Below are 17379 nucleotides of genomic sequence, written 5' to 3' on the forward strand. Positions count from 1 at the left end.
TCATATCTGCTTAATGAATCAATTGTACATGCATGGCTAAACACATCCCCCATGATGTCACCAATCAATTCTTTTTCACTGTACAAAGTGCTGCTGTGGTATGTATAAATTGCAAAGGTCAGTCATCTCCTAAAAGCACCAAACAATGATATCTAGTTATAACAATAAAGTGCCATTGCCAATTTGTAGCAGCACATAAATCCCAGAATAATCCACAGAGACATAGATATTATGTCAGTTAAATTCTCATGGGTTCACTATTTCACAACTTCTATAGTGTCATAGATTCACCAATTCATAAGTACAAAGGGTCAAGGAGTCCCTACAAATGAACATGTAGTTCTGCATCAAGATTGTGCCCCCATGGTTTTTCAGTTCCTAATAAAATTATAATTTTGGATTCACAAGGTCTCAGTTCCAGTTCTCTATTGACTTTTCAGGAGTGTCCTTTAATATGTTTTATGCTATAATATTGCAGGCTATTTATATTTCCTTAATGTACCTACCAAAAATGTTTGGCCATTGGATATGTTCTGTCCTAATGTTTGATGGCCCTCATGTGTGGTAGAATCTGAGTCTTAACCCTGTTCACTGTACTTCCAACATACCGCATTTTGACACCACTTTCAAGGATGTAAACAACAAAGTCAGTTTCACATGGATTCTTTCCTTAATCATACATGTTCCCACTTCAAAAGTAAAAGACAAACAATTGATGGGCGGAATGCAGAACAAATCAAAATAGTCACCCCCAGTCAAGAGATCTGGGTTGCCCTGGCTGATGAGGGGTGAAACCCCAAAACATGTCATAGGCTGCTTGGTTCCAGTCAGGGCCGGATTGGCTACCGGGCAGTTTGGAATGCTGCTGAGCTGGGGGCTGATTTCGTTCATGCAGGTCTCCATGAATGAAATCAGCCATGAACAATTTGACTCCCATTATGATACAACTGTATTTCATTGTATCATTTTTGTTACTTATTCAATTTGTGTGATTTTCATTATTTTGTCATTATTTTGACTATGCTTACTTGTATAGTAAAGTGTTGATCTTCTTTTATTTAAATCAACTAGCTCATCTTTATTGAAACTGTGATAGTTGTGTTGTAATGTACCTCGACTAGATCTTCACTTTATCGTCTTGGACCTAGTCCTGTACCGCTCATCCAAGGAATGTAAAAGAAGCATGCGTTGCCAAGTTTCTGTCAGAGTCTGAGAACCCAGTTGGCTGGTTGGCGAGAAATATGTGCAATGCCATTCTGGATAAAGCTAAGTTGTCGCTGCGACTTAAGGATTGGGGAAACGCCTGACCAAAGCACTTCTTCATTAACTGTATGAGAGACAAGTTTTTTTCTTACTTCCAGTCTGCGTCTTGTAGAAGAGGATTCCCATTCAGTGATAATTCACGCAAATTCTCACACCCATCAATCCATCGAAGGACACTTTGAAGGTCTGTACATGGGGAAAAAAGAAATAGCTGTAGATCTTTTTCTGTTGTGGTGTCAAAATACTGTATGTATAAAGATACTGTCTTACATATTAGACACACATTTCGCAGAGTTTATTTGTGTTTTAAACAATTTTTATTATTTTTAATAAAGAACAGAAGGATTATAGAGTTGTTAACTATTTGAAGTCAGACATCGTAAAGGAGGACAATTCAAATCGCAAGAGGTTAAGGCACAACCACGTTCCAGACCTCTAATTAAACCTTTCCACAATAGGATAGCAGAAGGGCAGAGAGACAAATATTTTGATAGATTCTAGATGCATGCCAAACACAGTAATATCATTATTATCCTCTGTATATTTTGGAGATCCCCAATTTTCTCAAAACTTTCCTGAACACACAATACCTTCATACAAATATCTTTCTACCCCTATGCACCAGTCGAACAAGTTACTTGCCTTCGGTAAAGCTTTTGCTGGTGTATACAGTATCTGCCTGTGGATTCCTCACATTTTGATTCCACACCTTTTGAATTACCCCTTGTGCAGCATTCAACTGAAACCTTTCTCCATAGCTCGCCCATGTAGAAGAGGACATCACAGTGGAACGCTTTGCACATGACTCTGTGTGACATCATCGGAGCCATAAGAAGACCTTGCCGGCGTGATGACGTCAGTTCCACCCATTTTTTGCATGCCTTCGAGGCGAACGAGTGAACCGACAAAACAAAAAAGAAACTAGGAATTCTAAAACATAGACATTTCCTAGTGGCAACTATCACATCATTTCAAATATTGATAAAAAAAATACATGAATCACATGTCAATTATTTTTCGGTATCAACAGGCAGGCAATGGGGAGGCAGGTGGGTCAGTGAGGAATCCACAGGCAGATAATGTAACAACCAGAAAAAGCATTACCAAAGGTAAGCAACGTATTCTTCTGATGGATACATCTGCCTGGGGATTCCTCTCCCTTTGAATTGAATCCCCAAGCAGTTCCGCTCTCAGAGGAGGGTGTCTGTCTGCTTATACCAAAAAATCTTGCAGCAAAGAACGTGCAAAGTGGCCGTCTCTCCTCACCTCTGAGTCTAAGCAATAATGCTTTGCGAAAGTGTGGAGGAAGGCCCAAGTTGGCACCTTGCAGATATCTACAACAGGGACACCTCTAGCTAAAGCCGAAGAAGAAGACTTAGCTCTGGTGCAATAAGCTTGAATACCTTCATGAGACTCCTTCTTGGCCAAGGCAAAGCAAATATTGATGCAGAGAATGATCCACATGGACAGCGTTCTCTTGGGAACAGCCTTGCCCTTCATCTTGCCCTACTATCCAATGACGAGTTGTTCATCCAACCTGAAGGCCCTAGTCCTGTCAAACTGACTGCCCTTTAGGGTCCAGGTGGTGAAGTCTCTCCTCCTCCTTAGAAGGATGATGGGGAGGGTAGAAAGTGGGAAAAGTGATAGATTGCCCTAGCTGGAAGTGAGTGACCACCTTAGACAGGAAAGTAGCTCTGTTCCTAAGAAACATCTTATTCACATGAAATGAGGTAAATAGGGGCTTGGAACTAAGGGCCTGCAGCTAACTAACCCTCCTAGCAGAAGTGATTGCAATCAGAAATATAGTCTTAAACGATCACAATCTCAAGGGACAACTGTGCAGGGGTTCAAAGAGAGATGCCATCAAGAAAGTAAGAACTACATTCAAATCCTACTGAGTCATGATAATAGGTATTGAAGGTAACCTATTGATGAGAACCTTAATAAGCCTCATGACTATGGGAGATTTAAATAAAGAGGGTTGGTCTGGTAAGCAGAGAAAAATCGACAAGTCAGACAAGTAGCCTTTAACCGTAGCTAGTGCACAACCCTGTTGTGCAAGGGAAAGTGAGAAACTGAGAATATCAGATAAATGGGCTCGTAAGAGATCAGCGGATTGCTCTCCACACCATTTTACAAACCTGCTCCCCTACCAGAATAGACAGATTTGTTGGAGTGTCTTCTGGACGATAAAATAACATCCATCCCATCAGGCGGGAGAGAGAAAGAATTCAGATTGCCCAGTTCAATCTCCAGGCATGAAGGTGCAGCCTCTGGACGTTGGGGTGTAGAACCTGCCCCTGCGACTGCAAGAGGAGGTCTGCCCTGAAAGGGAGACAAAGAGGAGGGTGCAATGAGAGGTAAAGGAGGTCTGTGTACCACACCCTTCTTGGCCAATCAGGAGTGATCAATATGACTTCGGCCGGTCATGGCGAATCTTCCTCAGAACTTGAGGAATCAAAAGCACAAAGAAGCTCTCAGCCCCAATCTAACAGAAATGCGTCCCCCAAAGCTCCCCGCATTGGATACTGGAGACTTTAGAACAACGGGCAGTGTGTGTTCTCGTGAGTGGCAAACTGGTCCAACTGAGAAAACCCCAACATTCTGAAAATGTGATGGACCACCTCCAGATGAAGACGCAACTTGTTATCAACCGAGTATTGCAAAATGAGACAGTCCACACGCACATTCAGCAATCTAGCCAGATGATTCGCAACTACACAAATCTGATAGTCCTGAGCCCAGGACCAGAGTCGCAGAGCCTCTCTGCAGGGTCGATACAACCCTACTCCTCCCTGTTTGTTTACGTACCATATCGTGGTAGTGTTGTCCGTCAGGACCTGAACCGACTGACGGCAAAGGCAGGGAAGAAAGGCCTTGAGTGTCAAACATATCACCCTCAATCCTAGAAGATTGATGTGAAGCAACCTTTTCTCTGGAAAACAAAGGCCCTTGACCTCCATATCCCCCAGAGGAGCTCCCGACCCTAGAGTGGAGGCATCCGTTATCACTGTGGCCACCGAATAAGGAGGTTAAAATGGTTATTCGCAGCACTCGAGCGTCTCTGGAGATTCTGATCACCCCCCTGACATCTCCGTTGTGTTGAAACCACTGCCTGTGGAGGCGCCACTGAAGTGCGCTCATGTGCCAGGCTGCATGGTTGACCAACAGTATGCACAAAGCGAACTGACCGAGCAGGCATAGGACCTTCAGCACTGTAACCGCAGTTCCAGCTTAAAAAATTGGAATCACAGCCCGATGTCTAGAATTCTCAGAGGCAGGATTAAAGCACCACTAACAGTAGTGCCCAGTACTGCCCCTATGAACAGGTTGCGCTGAGAGGGCACCAGGTGAGGTTTGGGTACATTTATTGAAAAACCCAAGACAAACAACAGCTGTGTCGTTACTTGCAGATGATGCAGCACCATCTCTGGTGACTTTGCTTGCTCGTCCAGATAGGGAAAAACAGGAACCCCTGATCTCCTGCGAAGCACTGCTACCACCACCATCACCTTTATGAAGACCCGTGGAGCAGATGTAAGACCGAACGGACAGGCTGCAAACTGGTAGTGCTGAGATTCCACAATAAAACAGAGATACTTCCGATGCGACTTCAGGATGGGAATGTGAAAATACGCATCCTGAAAATCGATCACCACCATCCAGTCTTCCTGCTGCAGCGTCAGAAGAACCTGAGCCAGGGTCAAAATCTTGAATTTCTCCTGCTGGAGGTAAAAATCCAAGATTGTGAGGTTGTTTTCATGAATGCACATAGAACTAGTATATTCACTTTAATCTTTCCCGGCAACATTGGTTAAAGTTCATAGACAGACTTCATTACATCTTAATAGGCTTTCAGATACACGTTTTTTTAATAATACAATTGATCACTCAATGTGACTTTTATATAGCGCTATATATTGATTTATGTTATAGGATGGTTTCCTCATTATATTTTTATATCCAATTATAGAATTATACCTGATGAAGGGCACAATACCCGAAATGCATTGGATGGATTTTGGAATGTAAACGCATCATGTGTAATACATCGTACAGTGCATAACATTCGATTTGGCGTTAAACAATTATTGAATCCAAGTCTATTTAATACAACTATTGAAATAATCTACTGATTATGTGTCTTTACTATGGAATATAACCAATACACACCCTCATTAGGGTATTTGATAGTGCCTAGGGGAATTCACCGCATTTCCTAGGGTTGGACTATTGAACACTACTCCCCTTGAAACATTCAAGGGCAGAGGTAGCTTTTTTCCCCCCAACAGGAGATTTCTATCAAAGGGCATGTCCAAGGAGGACTGGACATCGTCAGAGGACCCGGTTAAGCACAGCCACAGATGTCAGTGGATGGCAACACTGGGGCCAGTTGCATGCCTGATGGATACAATGGTGTCCAAGCCACAACAAATTGCGAAATTGGCTACATCACAACTATCTTTCATTGCCTGAGACAGTACAGGGCGAAGACCTTTCAGCACACTAGGAAGGACGTGTGCCACCAAATCCCAAAGGCATGACTGTAACGACCCAACAAGCAGGAAGTGTTAACAGGACGTAGGAATAAACTAGTGGATAAAAAGAAATGTTTAATTAATGTGTCCACTCATTTTGACTCCCAATCGGAGAGTTGTAGGAAAAGTGTTTGGATTGGAATGGCTAGTGGAAGACTGTACCATAAGACTTTCTGGAGAAGGGTGCTGAGACAAGAAAGCAGAGTCACCTAGAGCAGGATGGTGGCGCCTGGCAATCTGTCTATTAACTGGGGGGCCAGAGCAGGACATGGCCCAAGGTCCCAAAAGGGTGTCCATTAGAGCATCGATCAAGGGTAGGAGGGTCTCAGAAAAATCTGGGCCTGACTACATGACCTGGGTAAGAATATTACTTTTTACCTCTAGGTTGGCAACCTAGAAATCAAGGGCTTTGGCACTTGAGCATGACCATGGCATAGGAAGCAGATCCTTCTCTATGGCTGGTCCAGGAGAACAAAAAGAGCTGTGTCTGGGGAGGTTTCTAGTCCACTGCCCTCCTGCAAGTCCTCAGACCAGTTGCCATCCTGATAGGGCTTAGCGCACAAGTTCCTACTTGTGTAACGATATATCTGTAAGAGACATTAGTTAGTGATAGATTCCTTACCTTAGAATATCCCCAGGCGTCAGACTGGATCCGGAAAATTTTGCGTCCGTCGTTGGCGTCGTTAGCGCCGGAATGACGTCGTTGGAGTACTTACAGATATATCGTTACACAAGTAGTAACTTGTGCATCTGAAAGAGACACGTTAGTGATAGATTCCTTACCTTAGAATAGATACCCCAGCAATACCAACCCCGGTGGTGTGTCTGCGAACCAATAATCACACCAGAAAGTCCTGGAGGACAGAACGGCCAAAGAAGCCATCCCTCCGGACTTGGCTGTCCAGGCAATAATGTCTCGCAAACGTGTGCAGCGAGGCCCACGTAGCTGCCTGGCAAATATCCTGCAAGGGTACTCCTCGGCCCAGGGCAGTTGTAGTCACCGTGGCCCGAGTAGAATGAGCCCGTACACCCACAGGGGGTTCCTTCTTCGCCAAGGAGTAACACGCCTGGATACACAAGATGTACCACCGCGAGATGGTCTGCTTGTGCACCGCCTTTCCCTTCTTAGCGCCCACGTAACCAACAAAGAGTTGGTCATCCACCCGGAACTGGCGTGTGCGATTCAGATAGTAAGAGAGCGCACGTCTTGGGTCCAGACGGTGGAGCCTCTCTTCCTCTTTCGAGGGATGCGGAGGCGAAAAAAGGTGGGTAAGGTAATGGACTGCCCAATGTGGAAGGCCGTGACAACCTTGGGTAGGAACAATGGTCTCGTCCGCAACACAACCTTGTCCGGATGAACAAAGAGGAAAGGAGGTGTAGAAGAAAGAGCCTGAAGCTCACTCACTCTCCTGGCAGAGGGGATGGCAACCAGGAAAGCAGTCTTCAAGGTAAGAAGACGGAGAGGACAGTTATGGAGCGGCTCAAAGGGAGCACACATTAGATAAGTAAGTACAAGATTCACGTCCCACTGGGGCATCACGAAGGGAACAGGAGGGAACATATGAGTGATGCCCTTTAAGAATCTGTTGACAATGGGGGAATTGAACAAAGAAGGCTGATCAGGTAGCCTTAAGAAGGCGGAAAGGGCAGAAAGGTAGCCCTTGAGAGTGCCCAGAGTAGAGCCCTGCTGGGAAAGAGAAAGAAGGAAGAGAAGAACCTCAGAGAGAGGGTCGGAGAGAGGATCCACAGCCTTTGCTGTGCACCATGCCACAAATCTGTTCCACCTGCAGGCGTATACCGACTTTGTGGAGGGATGCCTGGCTGCCAGGCTGCCAGAATGACATTACAGACTTCGGGAGGCAAGTCAAATGGCCTCAACTGTTGCCGCTCAATCTCCAAGCTTGTAGGTGGAGACTGGACAGGTTCGGGTGGAGGACCGTCCCCAGCGGCTGCGACAGAAGGTCCTCCCGAAGAGGCAGACGAATCGGGGGAACGACTGACATGCTGAGTAGCTCGGGATACCAGTATCTTCGTGCCCAGTCCGGAGCCACAAGGATAACCTGGGCCCGGTCGCACCTGATCTTCTTCTGCACTCTGGGCAGAAGTGGTATAGGCGGAAAGGCGTACAATAGACCGCAACTCCACTCGCGACGAAAAGCGTCCCCGAGCGAGTGCCGCCTTGGAAACTCCAACGTGCAGAACTGATGACGCGTTCTCTTCTGTGGCGAATAGTTCTAACCAAGGCTCTCCCCACTGTTGAAAGAGGCCTTGCGCCACGTCCGAGTTCAGACGCCATTCGTGATCCATCAAGCACCGTCAGCTGAGTTCGTCCGCCCTGGCGTTCAGGGAACCTGCCAGGTGTTGAACCACCAGGGTCACGCCCTGATGTCCCAGCCACTGCCAGAGGCGCAGAGCCTCCTGGCAGAGGGTCCACAACCCCACCCCGCCCTGTCTGTTGCAGTACCACATGGCGGTGGTGTTGTCCGTGAACACCTACACTATACTCTCCCCGGACAGAGTGGAGGAATGCCTTCACTGCAAGACGAATCGCCTGCAGCTCCAAAAGGTTGATTTGGAGCCGGGACTCCGCCAGAGACCAGAGGCCTCTGATCTCCCCATCTCCCATGTGGCCTCCCCAGCCCTGGAGGGACGCGTCCGTCACAACTACGTGCTCTGGGTGGGGTAGGGAGAAGGATATGTTACTGACCCACTCGCGGTCCGTGAGCCATCACTGCAGCTGTTTTGCAGTGCCCTCCGAGAACAGGACATAGTCGGACAAGTTGCCCTGATGCTGGGCCCACTGAAACTTCAGGTCCCACTGCAGAGCCCGCATCCACCACCGGACGTGATGCACCAGAAGGATGCAGGAGGTCATCAGCCCCAGAAGCAGCAGCGTCAACCTGACCGAGACCCGGGATAAAGGCTGAAAGATCGGAATCAGAGCCTGAATACCCCGAACCCGCTGTTCGGGTGGATAAACCCGAAACTGCGCAGAGTCCAGAACCGCTCCGATGAAGAGGAGCTTCTGAGAGGGACACAGGTGTGACTTCGGCACGTTGATGGAGAACCCCAGCAGATGCAGGAGATCGGCCGTAGTCTGGAGGTGGCTGACGACTGTCTGGGGCGAGCGTGCCTTCAACAACAAGTCGTCGAGGTAGGGGAAGACTGAAACCCCTAACCTGCGCAGATGGGCTGCGACCAACGCCATCACTTTGGTGAACACCCGTGGGGCGCTGGTAAGGCTGAAGGGGAGCACGGTAAATTGAAAGTGCTCGTGGCCTAATGTGAACCTGAGGTAAAGCCGGTGGGCCGGCAGGACGGGGATGTGAAAATAGGCGTCCTGCAAGTCCAACGCTACCATCCAGTCTCCTGGGTCCAGGGCAGCTAAGACCTGAGCCAGAGTCAGCATCTTGAACTTCTCCTTCCGGAGGAAGCCGTTGACGTTCCGTAGGTCCAAGATAGGGCGTAGGCCCTCTTTGCCCTTCTTGGGTACCAGAAAGTAGTGGGAGTAACAACCACACCCTACTTCTGGCCCAGGAACGTGCTCGATGGCCCCCTTGGCCAAGAGGGCCGTGACTTCCTCTTGCAGAAGTTGCAAGTGATCCCCCGACACGCGGTGGAATTGCGGTGGCATGGCTGGAGGGGTCGCCTCGAAGGGGAGGGAGTAGCCCCTTCGGACGATTTGCAGCACCCACCTGTCCGACGTGACAGTGTGCCAGTTGAAGAGGTGATGGCGAACCCTGCCCCCCACTGGCGTCACATGGGCCTGAAAGCACGGACTAGGAGGGTTTTGAGGCAGGTGCTGCGGGGGAAGGTGTGGACTGGCCGCGCCATTGTCCCAGACCGCCGTCACTGCGTTTTCCAAGGCCGCCACCTCGCTGTTGGACATTCTGCGGCGCGTGGCTGGCAGCACGTGTGGAGGTGCCCCTTCCTTGGCCACGAAAGGAGCGAAAGGCACCCGTTTGCTGGCGAGGGGCCGAGAGGCCCAAGGACTTGGCCGTAGCCCTGGAGTCCTTGAATCGCTCCAGCGCATGGTCTGCCTTGTCGCCAAAGAGGCGACGGCCATCAAACGGCATGTCCAGCAGAGTGGCCTGGACATCGGCCGAAAAGTTGGCGGACCTCAACCAGGCGTGGCGTCGAACCGCCATTGTCGTTGCCATCGCCCTGCCCAGTGAGTCTGTGGTATCCAGCCCACACCGGATGGAATACCGTGCTGCATCTCGACCCTCCGCAAGGGTTTGGGCGAGTTTTGCCCGGACCTCCTCCGGACACTGTGGCAGCACGTCCGCTACCACGTCCCACATGGTGTGGGTATAGCGGCCCAAGAGGCCTGCTGTATTAACTGACCGCAGTCCCAAACTGAGGGACGAGAACACCTTCTTCCCGAACTGTTTGTACCTCTTGGATTCCCGATCGGGCGGAGCCGTCGGGAATGCGGTCTGGGAAGTGGCGGCCTGGATGACCAGGCTCTCGGGGTGGGGTGGGTGGACAAAAAGCAAGGGTCGCCCGGGGCCAGGCGGTAGCGTCTGGCCACGTTCCTATCCACAGGCGGACCTCTGGCGGGCTTGGACCAAGTGCCCACAAGAACGTCACACAAGGCCTCATTAAACGGCAGCAGAGGCTCACTGGAGCTTGCCTGCGGTTTAAAGACCTCTGTGAGCAGGTTAGTCCTCACGGCCGCGACAGGGAGTTCAAGGTTTAGGGCCTTGGCTGCCCGTGTCAACACTACACTATAAGCTTCCCCCTCCTCCGTAGCCACGGTGGGAGGGGAGAAAAATCCAGTGTCTGGCGAAGTGTCAATGCCACTGGCCTCCCCAAGCTCATATGTCCAGTCCTGTGGTGACTGGCACTCACGTGCCAGAGGGTCCTCAGACCCCTCCCAATCACCCTCGTCACCCATCTCCTGTAGCACAGGTTCAACAGATGGGTCCTGTTCATGGAAATAGAAATCTCCAAAAGCCGTCGTTAGCGGCACCCATCTGCGCCGCTCCGGCGCCAGAACCGGACCGGGGGTAGGATTGGGGACGGCGCCCATAACAGGCACCGGGGTTGACACCCGTAGGGCCGGCGTCGGCGGGGTCGTGAGGCCGACCGGCGACGACCTGGATCTGGAAGCGGATCCAGAGAGGGCCTGCGGCGCCGGGACCGAAGTCACCGGCGGCACCGGGACCGAAGCACCCGACGGCGTCAGGGCCGAAGCGCCCTACCCGCTAGGCCCTCCAGCCGGGGCCGTTGGGCCCGAAGGCGCCACGGGACCTGGCTGAGGAGGGAGGGACCCCTTGGCCATGAGGTACCGCTCGACCTCCTCATGCGTCGCGTCTTGCCTAGGGACCCGAAGGTGTGGGGCAGACGGCGACGATAGCGACTCCGGGGAAGCCGCGCGGGTGGTGTCTCCCGAACCCCCGGCTGCATCGTGCGGACGTCGGGGCGGGTCAGAGGAACGATGATGTCTCTCCAACCTCTTATGCCGATGTCCACTCCCGGAGCTGTGAGGGCTCCGACCCCGTGACCTGTCCCTTGACCTCCCATGGCACCGGTACCAGGACCTGGAGCGGCGCGGGCCGACTGCCGGAGCTCCAGTCGCTTGCGAGACCACTCTCGCCTAGCCTTTGACGTCAGGGCCCGGCAGTCGGAGCAGGTTCGGTCGTCATGGTCGAGGCCTAAACACTTGAGGCACCGGCGATGGGGGTCGGTAACCGACATCAGTCGGTCGCACCTGGAACAGGGTTTAAACCTGGGCATCCCTACTGGCACCATAGGAGTCGAAGACTCGAGCAAAGAAATTATCAAAAAGATAAAAAAGTTTAGTCAAAAAAGACTAAGGGGTAGAGCTTCTCCGGGTCTGCACTAGCTGGTGCAGAAAAAATAAGAACTGACGTCAGCGCGCATGGGTGGCGTCTAAGTACTCAGACGACGTCATTCCGGCGCTAACGACGCCGACGACGGATGCGGAGCCGCGGACGACGCCTGCTGGCGCGCAGGGGTATTGCTACGCAAAATTTTCCGGATCCAGTCTGACGCCCGGGGATATTCTAAGGTAAGGAATCTATCACTAACGTGTCTCTTTCAGATAAACTCATTACCGGGTCACAATCGTTATCTGAGTCTGTACCAAAAAGAGAATACAAAGAATGTTGCAAGTACGTGGTAAGTCAAGAGCAGAAATGGGTGTCTCTGTAGGAATTTGAGCATGACTTTGGTTGAAGTCAGACTGGCGTCGAGCCGGCATTGGAGAGGTCAATGGAGGTCACTTCTTTGGGCAGAGTGGGCAGCATCAGGGTTAACATACTCAGGCCCAGTATGGTTGTAAGTGCCGGAAGTGGAGTTGAAATAAGAGCCAGAGGAAAGAGGTGTCCAGAATAACCAGCTGGTCCCGAGAACAAACGTGCTGTGAGTATTGTACGTGGAAAGCCTCTCTGCGCCTTGGGGCCCAAAGGTGCGCCATAGGGAGGAGGTAAGGAACCAAAAAACGCAGAGCATAGTTGTGCAGAACTTTTAGATATGAGGTGGCATGGTTAAGGGCCCTGGAAATACGTGTTGTGTGGGAACTATCTGCGGATTCGACTCCGAAGTCAGAAGACTTAAAGAGCGGGATCGAGACTCTGGACTCCGCACATGCACTTGCTCAGGGGAGTGCAAGCGGCATGAAGGACTGGAACACTACTTCAAATTCTTGTGTAGTTTGTGGTTACCTGAAGACTAGAAGTGCAACACAGAACGGACTCTGAAGCAGGTCCATAGGCTCCAGCAACAAGTGCGAGACCAGGATCAAACATTTGATGCAGAATGGGATGTGGAGCGGTCTCAGCTCCAAGTTTCGGCTGCTGTTCCCTGATGGCCTTCCAGTTCACTGATGTGCAATCCCACAGGTTTCGGAGTCGTGACTCAGCCCTAAACACCACAGGGACACCTGACAGAGATCCGTGACAGAAATCTGTTTGCAACATTCCCTACAGTATTTAAAACCTGTTGTTTTGCGGGTGACACACTGTATTAACTTTTTGGGGTATGGAACCAAGTTGTCTCAGAGATAAGAGCATGCGCTCGATCTGTGTCTGGAGGTCCCATGCATCATTTCCGGAGCGGAATGGTGCCAGTGCAGACCCGCAAGGCGCACAAAAGTACTGCTAAAGAGTTTACAGATTCAGTCTAATGCCTCGGGAAAATTTTCAAAAGGTGCGGGATCTGCTGCTAGAAGTCTCTATCATAAATAAGCATTTCTAAGTATATCCACACAGCAACTTAACTACACACTTTTACTGCTGCTGCAGTGCAAATCACAAAATGATCTCACAATGATGAAAGAAATATGTCATATCTCACATAGTTTTTAAAGGAAAACAAACATGCAGGCTAAAAACAGTGAAAATCGCTTATTCGCAACTGACATTGACATTATTAACCTAATAATTCATTTGACCTTCAAAAACATACCTGACAAGCAGTTGTTGCTTATATCCAACTTTTCCAAAGACACAAAGGCAGACAAAGGCGCAAGATGAGTCAAACTGCAAGTCAAAACCCAAAATTGTATATTATACAGTATTAATATCAATATAAGTGTACATTCAAACATATCTCAATATTACATGTCAACCAAGGGACAATAATGTTGCTTACCTACCCAAAACAATAATTAGATCATGTTTTGCTTCAAGAATTTTTCTGATATGATCAGATAATTCCTGTTCACTTCATGAAATCTCCAAACAGCCTTAGCTGACAAATGATGAAATATATGTACATGTTGGAACAGAAGGATTGAGCACCTTGCGAAGAAATGGAGGATGGGCTTTACACCAGAGAAGTACGGCTTAGTGCATGTAACACAATTCTCCAAAAGGGGTTCCACTATAAAGTCACATGCTTAAGACATTTCAAGTCCCTTTTAAGAAAGTAGTTACTTATATGTAGCTCCTGTTCTCCGACATGGGTATCACTCATAGATTTACACGAGGGATCTAGAATTTGTATAAAATATCTTCTTTTCTGTGGGACAAGATGTTTACAAAATCTACTTTATTTGGAAACATATCTACTGGACCTATTTGGTGTCAGGTAGTTATTTGACAAATTATGGTTGTGCTGTCATTTTTTCATAGCTTTCATGGCATTGTTTGCATTCTAGCATATCTGATTTTGCCACCTATCACATTATACAAGACTGAACATACTGTGCTTTTATATATGTCAAATCTTCGAATATTTGCAAGCTCTGTGTCTGCAATCTCTGTGTATGCTCTCTTTTTGTATGGGTTCCGTTTAAAACAGCTTTATAATCACAGGAGGACTCGGAGTACGCCAGCATTTTCATTATGCAATACTTCTCATCCTACCAGTGTTCTGGATGCATCCGTGGTCTAATTATCCCTTGCTCTCTTTCTTACTTTAGTTTCAGATTAAGTATTTTGTACAATGATCTGGCTCATTTATTGTAAAGTATTTATTTAACCTTGCAAAATATGATTGTAAGTAAGTCCATACTATACTTGTAGTCCAGTGCTTAAGTTGCTAAATGAGTATCATGTAAATCATGCAAAAACAATTATTGATGGACAGAATGCAGAACAATGTCATACATTCACCCCAGTACAGAGATCTGGGCCTAAATACATTTTTTTTGCTCACCATGCCATTCCAGTTTGGACCCAGTCATATGCAAATCAGTCTTGACCCTGCACCCAATGGGGACAATCCAGCCCGAACTGCCAGGCCAGATCCTCCATGGACTGGAAACAAGCATCCTAGGACTGGTTTCAGGCTTACAGCCCTCATCAGCCAGGATAGCTTGACTCCAGTGGTATGGAAAGCACGGGATACACGTCTGGGCATACCCGTCCCACTCGGGGTGACAAATGCAAAAACAATAGTTGATGGACAGAATGCAGAACAATGGCATACATTCACCCTAGTACAGAGATCAGGGCCTAAACCCATCGTTTTTTTGCTCACCATGCCATTCCAGTTTGGACCCAGCCATCTGCAAATCAGTCTTTGCCCTGTGCTCAATGGGAACAGTCCAGTCCGAACTGATAGGCCAGGTCCTCCCTGGACTGGAAACAAGCATCCTAGGACCGGTATCATGTAAATCACCCACAGTCAAACCTTCTTAACTCGACTACACCATACTTTGTACCTTTGAACAAATCACTTCACCTTACTGTGTTTCCAAATTGAGAGTATATAACATGTGACACATCAAAAGCAGGGCACTTACATTTTACAAAGAGATGTACTCTGCAATGTGCCGAGTAAAAGTATTACATACCTGATTCTTTGCACATGTAAATGTTGGTTTTGACCTTGTAAACGTATTTACTCACACAAAGGTTTTCATGTTAGTAAATGTACTGGAAGAAGTGGGTGCTCCAGGGCTTGAATAGCATTTGATTTTGTCCACATTAAAAAGAAGAGGTTACTTACCTTTGGAAACAGTCTTTCTTGTGGACACTATCTAACTGCAGATTCAAAAAACTTCAGAATATTCCCAAGGTGCCAGACCAGGTCTGGGAACTTCAAAGCAATGCTCTTGCATGCTGCTGGATGGCACCGTGCAGCTCCACATAGGCTTCGTTCCACCTCGGAAGTGACGGAGCGAAGCAACATATAAATGTCAGCCCTGTGCAGTGACATCACTTTCTTATCCCTTATACGCAAAGCACAGAACAAATGTCAGGACTAATATGCAGATCTCTAGTTTGGGAACTTTTTTGATGATAAAACGTGGGCGCTACACAAAACGGGGAGGTGGCAGATCTGAAGAGGACTATCTACCTTTAAAGAGTCCTTTTTCTGCACAGCCTTTTCTTTTCTCACCCAGAGTACCCCACAAAAAACAGACTGAACACCCAATGGTCTTTGGTATGAACAAGGTAAAAGCTTAAACCTCTTTTGAGGTTTAACCAATGGACCCACTCCTCATTCGAGATGTGAGGCAGAGCAAAGAGCTGATGCTCTGTTATCTTGTCAATACCACATCTTATGTCTCTGATTAACACCTTCCCTGTATTATCCGGATAGGGAATTAATTGGAGCAACAGTTAAGCCTGCCCTATTCACTAAATCTCCAATCAGACAAGTGGCAAATTACAATGAGTTCACATGGAAGGCCTCCGATTTAAAATATTTGGGTATTTTCCTTAACAAGGCCTGGAAAATACGATATATGATGATATACAGCCCTTACTTGTCAAAACTAATAATAGTTAGATAATCTCCACTATAACTTTCTTTGTGGAGTAGAGTACAATTGGTGGAAATGGTGATGGCCTTTTAGTTTACTTACGCTTTGGGAATGCTACCACTTTAGATTCCAAATTTCTTTCTACGCACCATAACACAAACATTAAAGATTTCCTATGGCTGGGCAGGAAACCTAAGCTTAAACTGTCTAAACTGCATGCTGACACAATGGTATGAGAGCTCTGTTTATCAGACATGTATTTATACCAACTGGCACACCATTTATTGCAAATGATAGACCTTTTCGAGGGTACGCTGAACAGCTGCAGAGAGTGATGGGTAGAGCGCTCCCTTCCAAAGGTCTCACCCAATCTGAGCATTTTTTTACAATAAAAAGTTCCCATCACCCCCACGTATGTTTACTTACCATGAAGGATATGCTGGTAACCTGGATGGTCTTGCATACGTTACTAATGATGGATGGTAGCCTACATTTAAATGCGCCAATCTGGTCTAATGTTGACATTACAATTGGACGTGAAATGATTAGATGGCCCACATGGGATACATGTGTGATCAGAAAATTAGGGGACTGTAGGATGGTAGTTCTCTTCAACTAACAACTGCACTATTCCTCATTAGGTCCAGGTAGGTTTCAATAACTTAAACCTTAAACCTCGGTAGCTGTAACACAGAGCAGGCAGGCTGAACTTAGGAGTAATGTGTAAAGCATTTAGCAATACCAGTTAAAAAATAGAAAACACAACGTAATAAAAATTCCACTTCGATTTACAAAAATTGACTACATTTTAATCAGCAAATAGACACCAAAAAAACAAAGATCAGATGTAGGAATGTAGAGAACTGAATTTATAAATGTTTAAACCATTCTAGCACCAAAACCACAAAGTGTCAACTGATGGAACCTGGCCACGCTGAAGTGGTCAAAGTCAAAGGCTGACCATGATGGAGGCAGGGCTAGATAAAGGGGCCAGTGGAAAATTTACCTTCAGACTTAGTAGTTTTTCTGGTGAAAAGTCCTCATCAGTCGGCCGGGCTACAAGCTGGATCTGAAGTGGGGCTCGTCAACAAAAGCCGGCTGAAGCGCACAATCTCGACGAGACCTCGGCTCCGGCAAGAAGTTCGAGGATTTTGACATTTAAGATGGGAAACCTCCTAGTCCTGGTGAAGACTTCTGTGTTCGGACTTAGGGCCATATCTAGGAGGCCCAATACCGGTCGGTAACGGCCGAAATTACCGAATTTCGGCCGTTACCGACCGGTATTGGGCATTTGGAATGTAGGTGGCATGATTGTAGGATTCGGTAACTTAAGGAATCGGTAAATTACAGAATTCTTAACATACCGATTCAGTAAATTACCGAATCCTTAATGTA

General features: G+C 47.8%; 1 protein-coding gene across 2 annotated transcripts in view; it reads right to left on the bottom strand.

The window, feature by feature from the left end:
- Window positions 1-17379, bottom strand: part of LRRIQ1 (leucine rich repeats and IQ motif containing 1) — a 1278742-nt gene that overhangs the window by 676122 nt on the left and 585241 nt on the right. For both annotated transcript variants that reach the window (XR_015295276.1, XM_086917996.1), the window contains exons 12-13: window positions 13236-13309; window positions 1356-1449 (exon numbers count right to left, since the gene is read on the bottom strand). Coding sequence is in view for 1 of the 2 variants with exons in the window: in XM_086917996.1 (XP_086774122.1) it covers window positions 1356-1449; window positions 13236-13309 (168 nt within the window). In the remaining variant the exon portion in view is untranslated. The remainder of the gene's footprint in view (window positions 1-1355; window positions 1450-13235; window positions 13310-17379) is intronic.

Source organism: Lissotriton vulgaris, chromosome 1_1, assembly GCF_964263255.1.
Source record: "Lissotriton vulgaris chromosome 1_1, aLisVul1.2, whole genome shotgun sequence".
NCBI classification, from domain to species: domain Eukaryota; kingdom Metazoa; phylum Chordata; class Amphibia; order Caudata; family Salamandridae; genus Lissotriton; species Lissotriton vulgaris.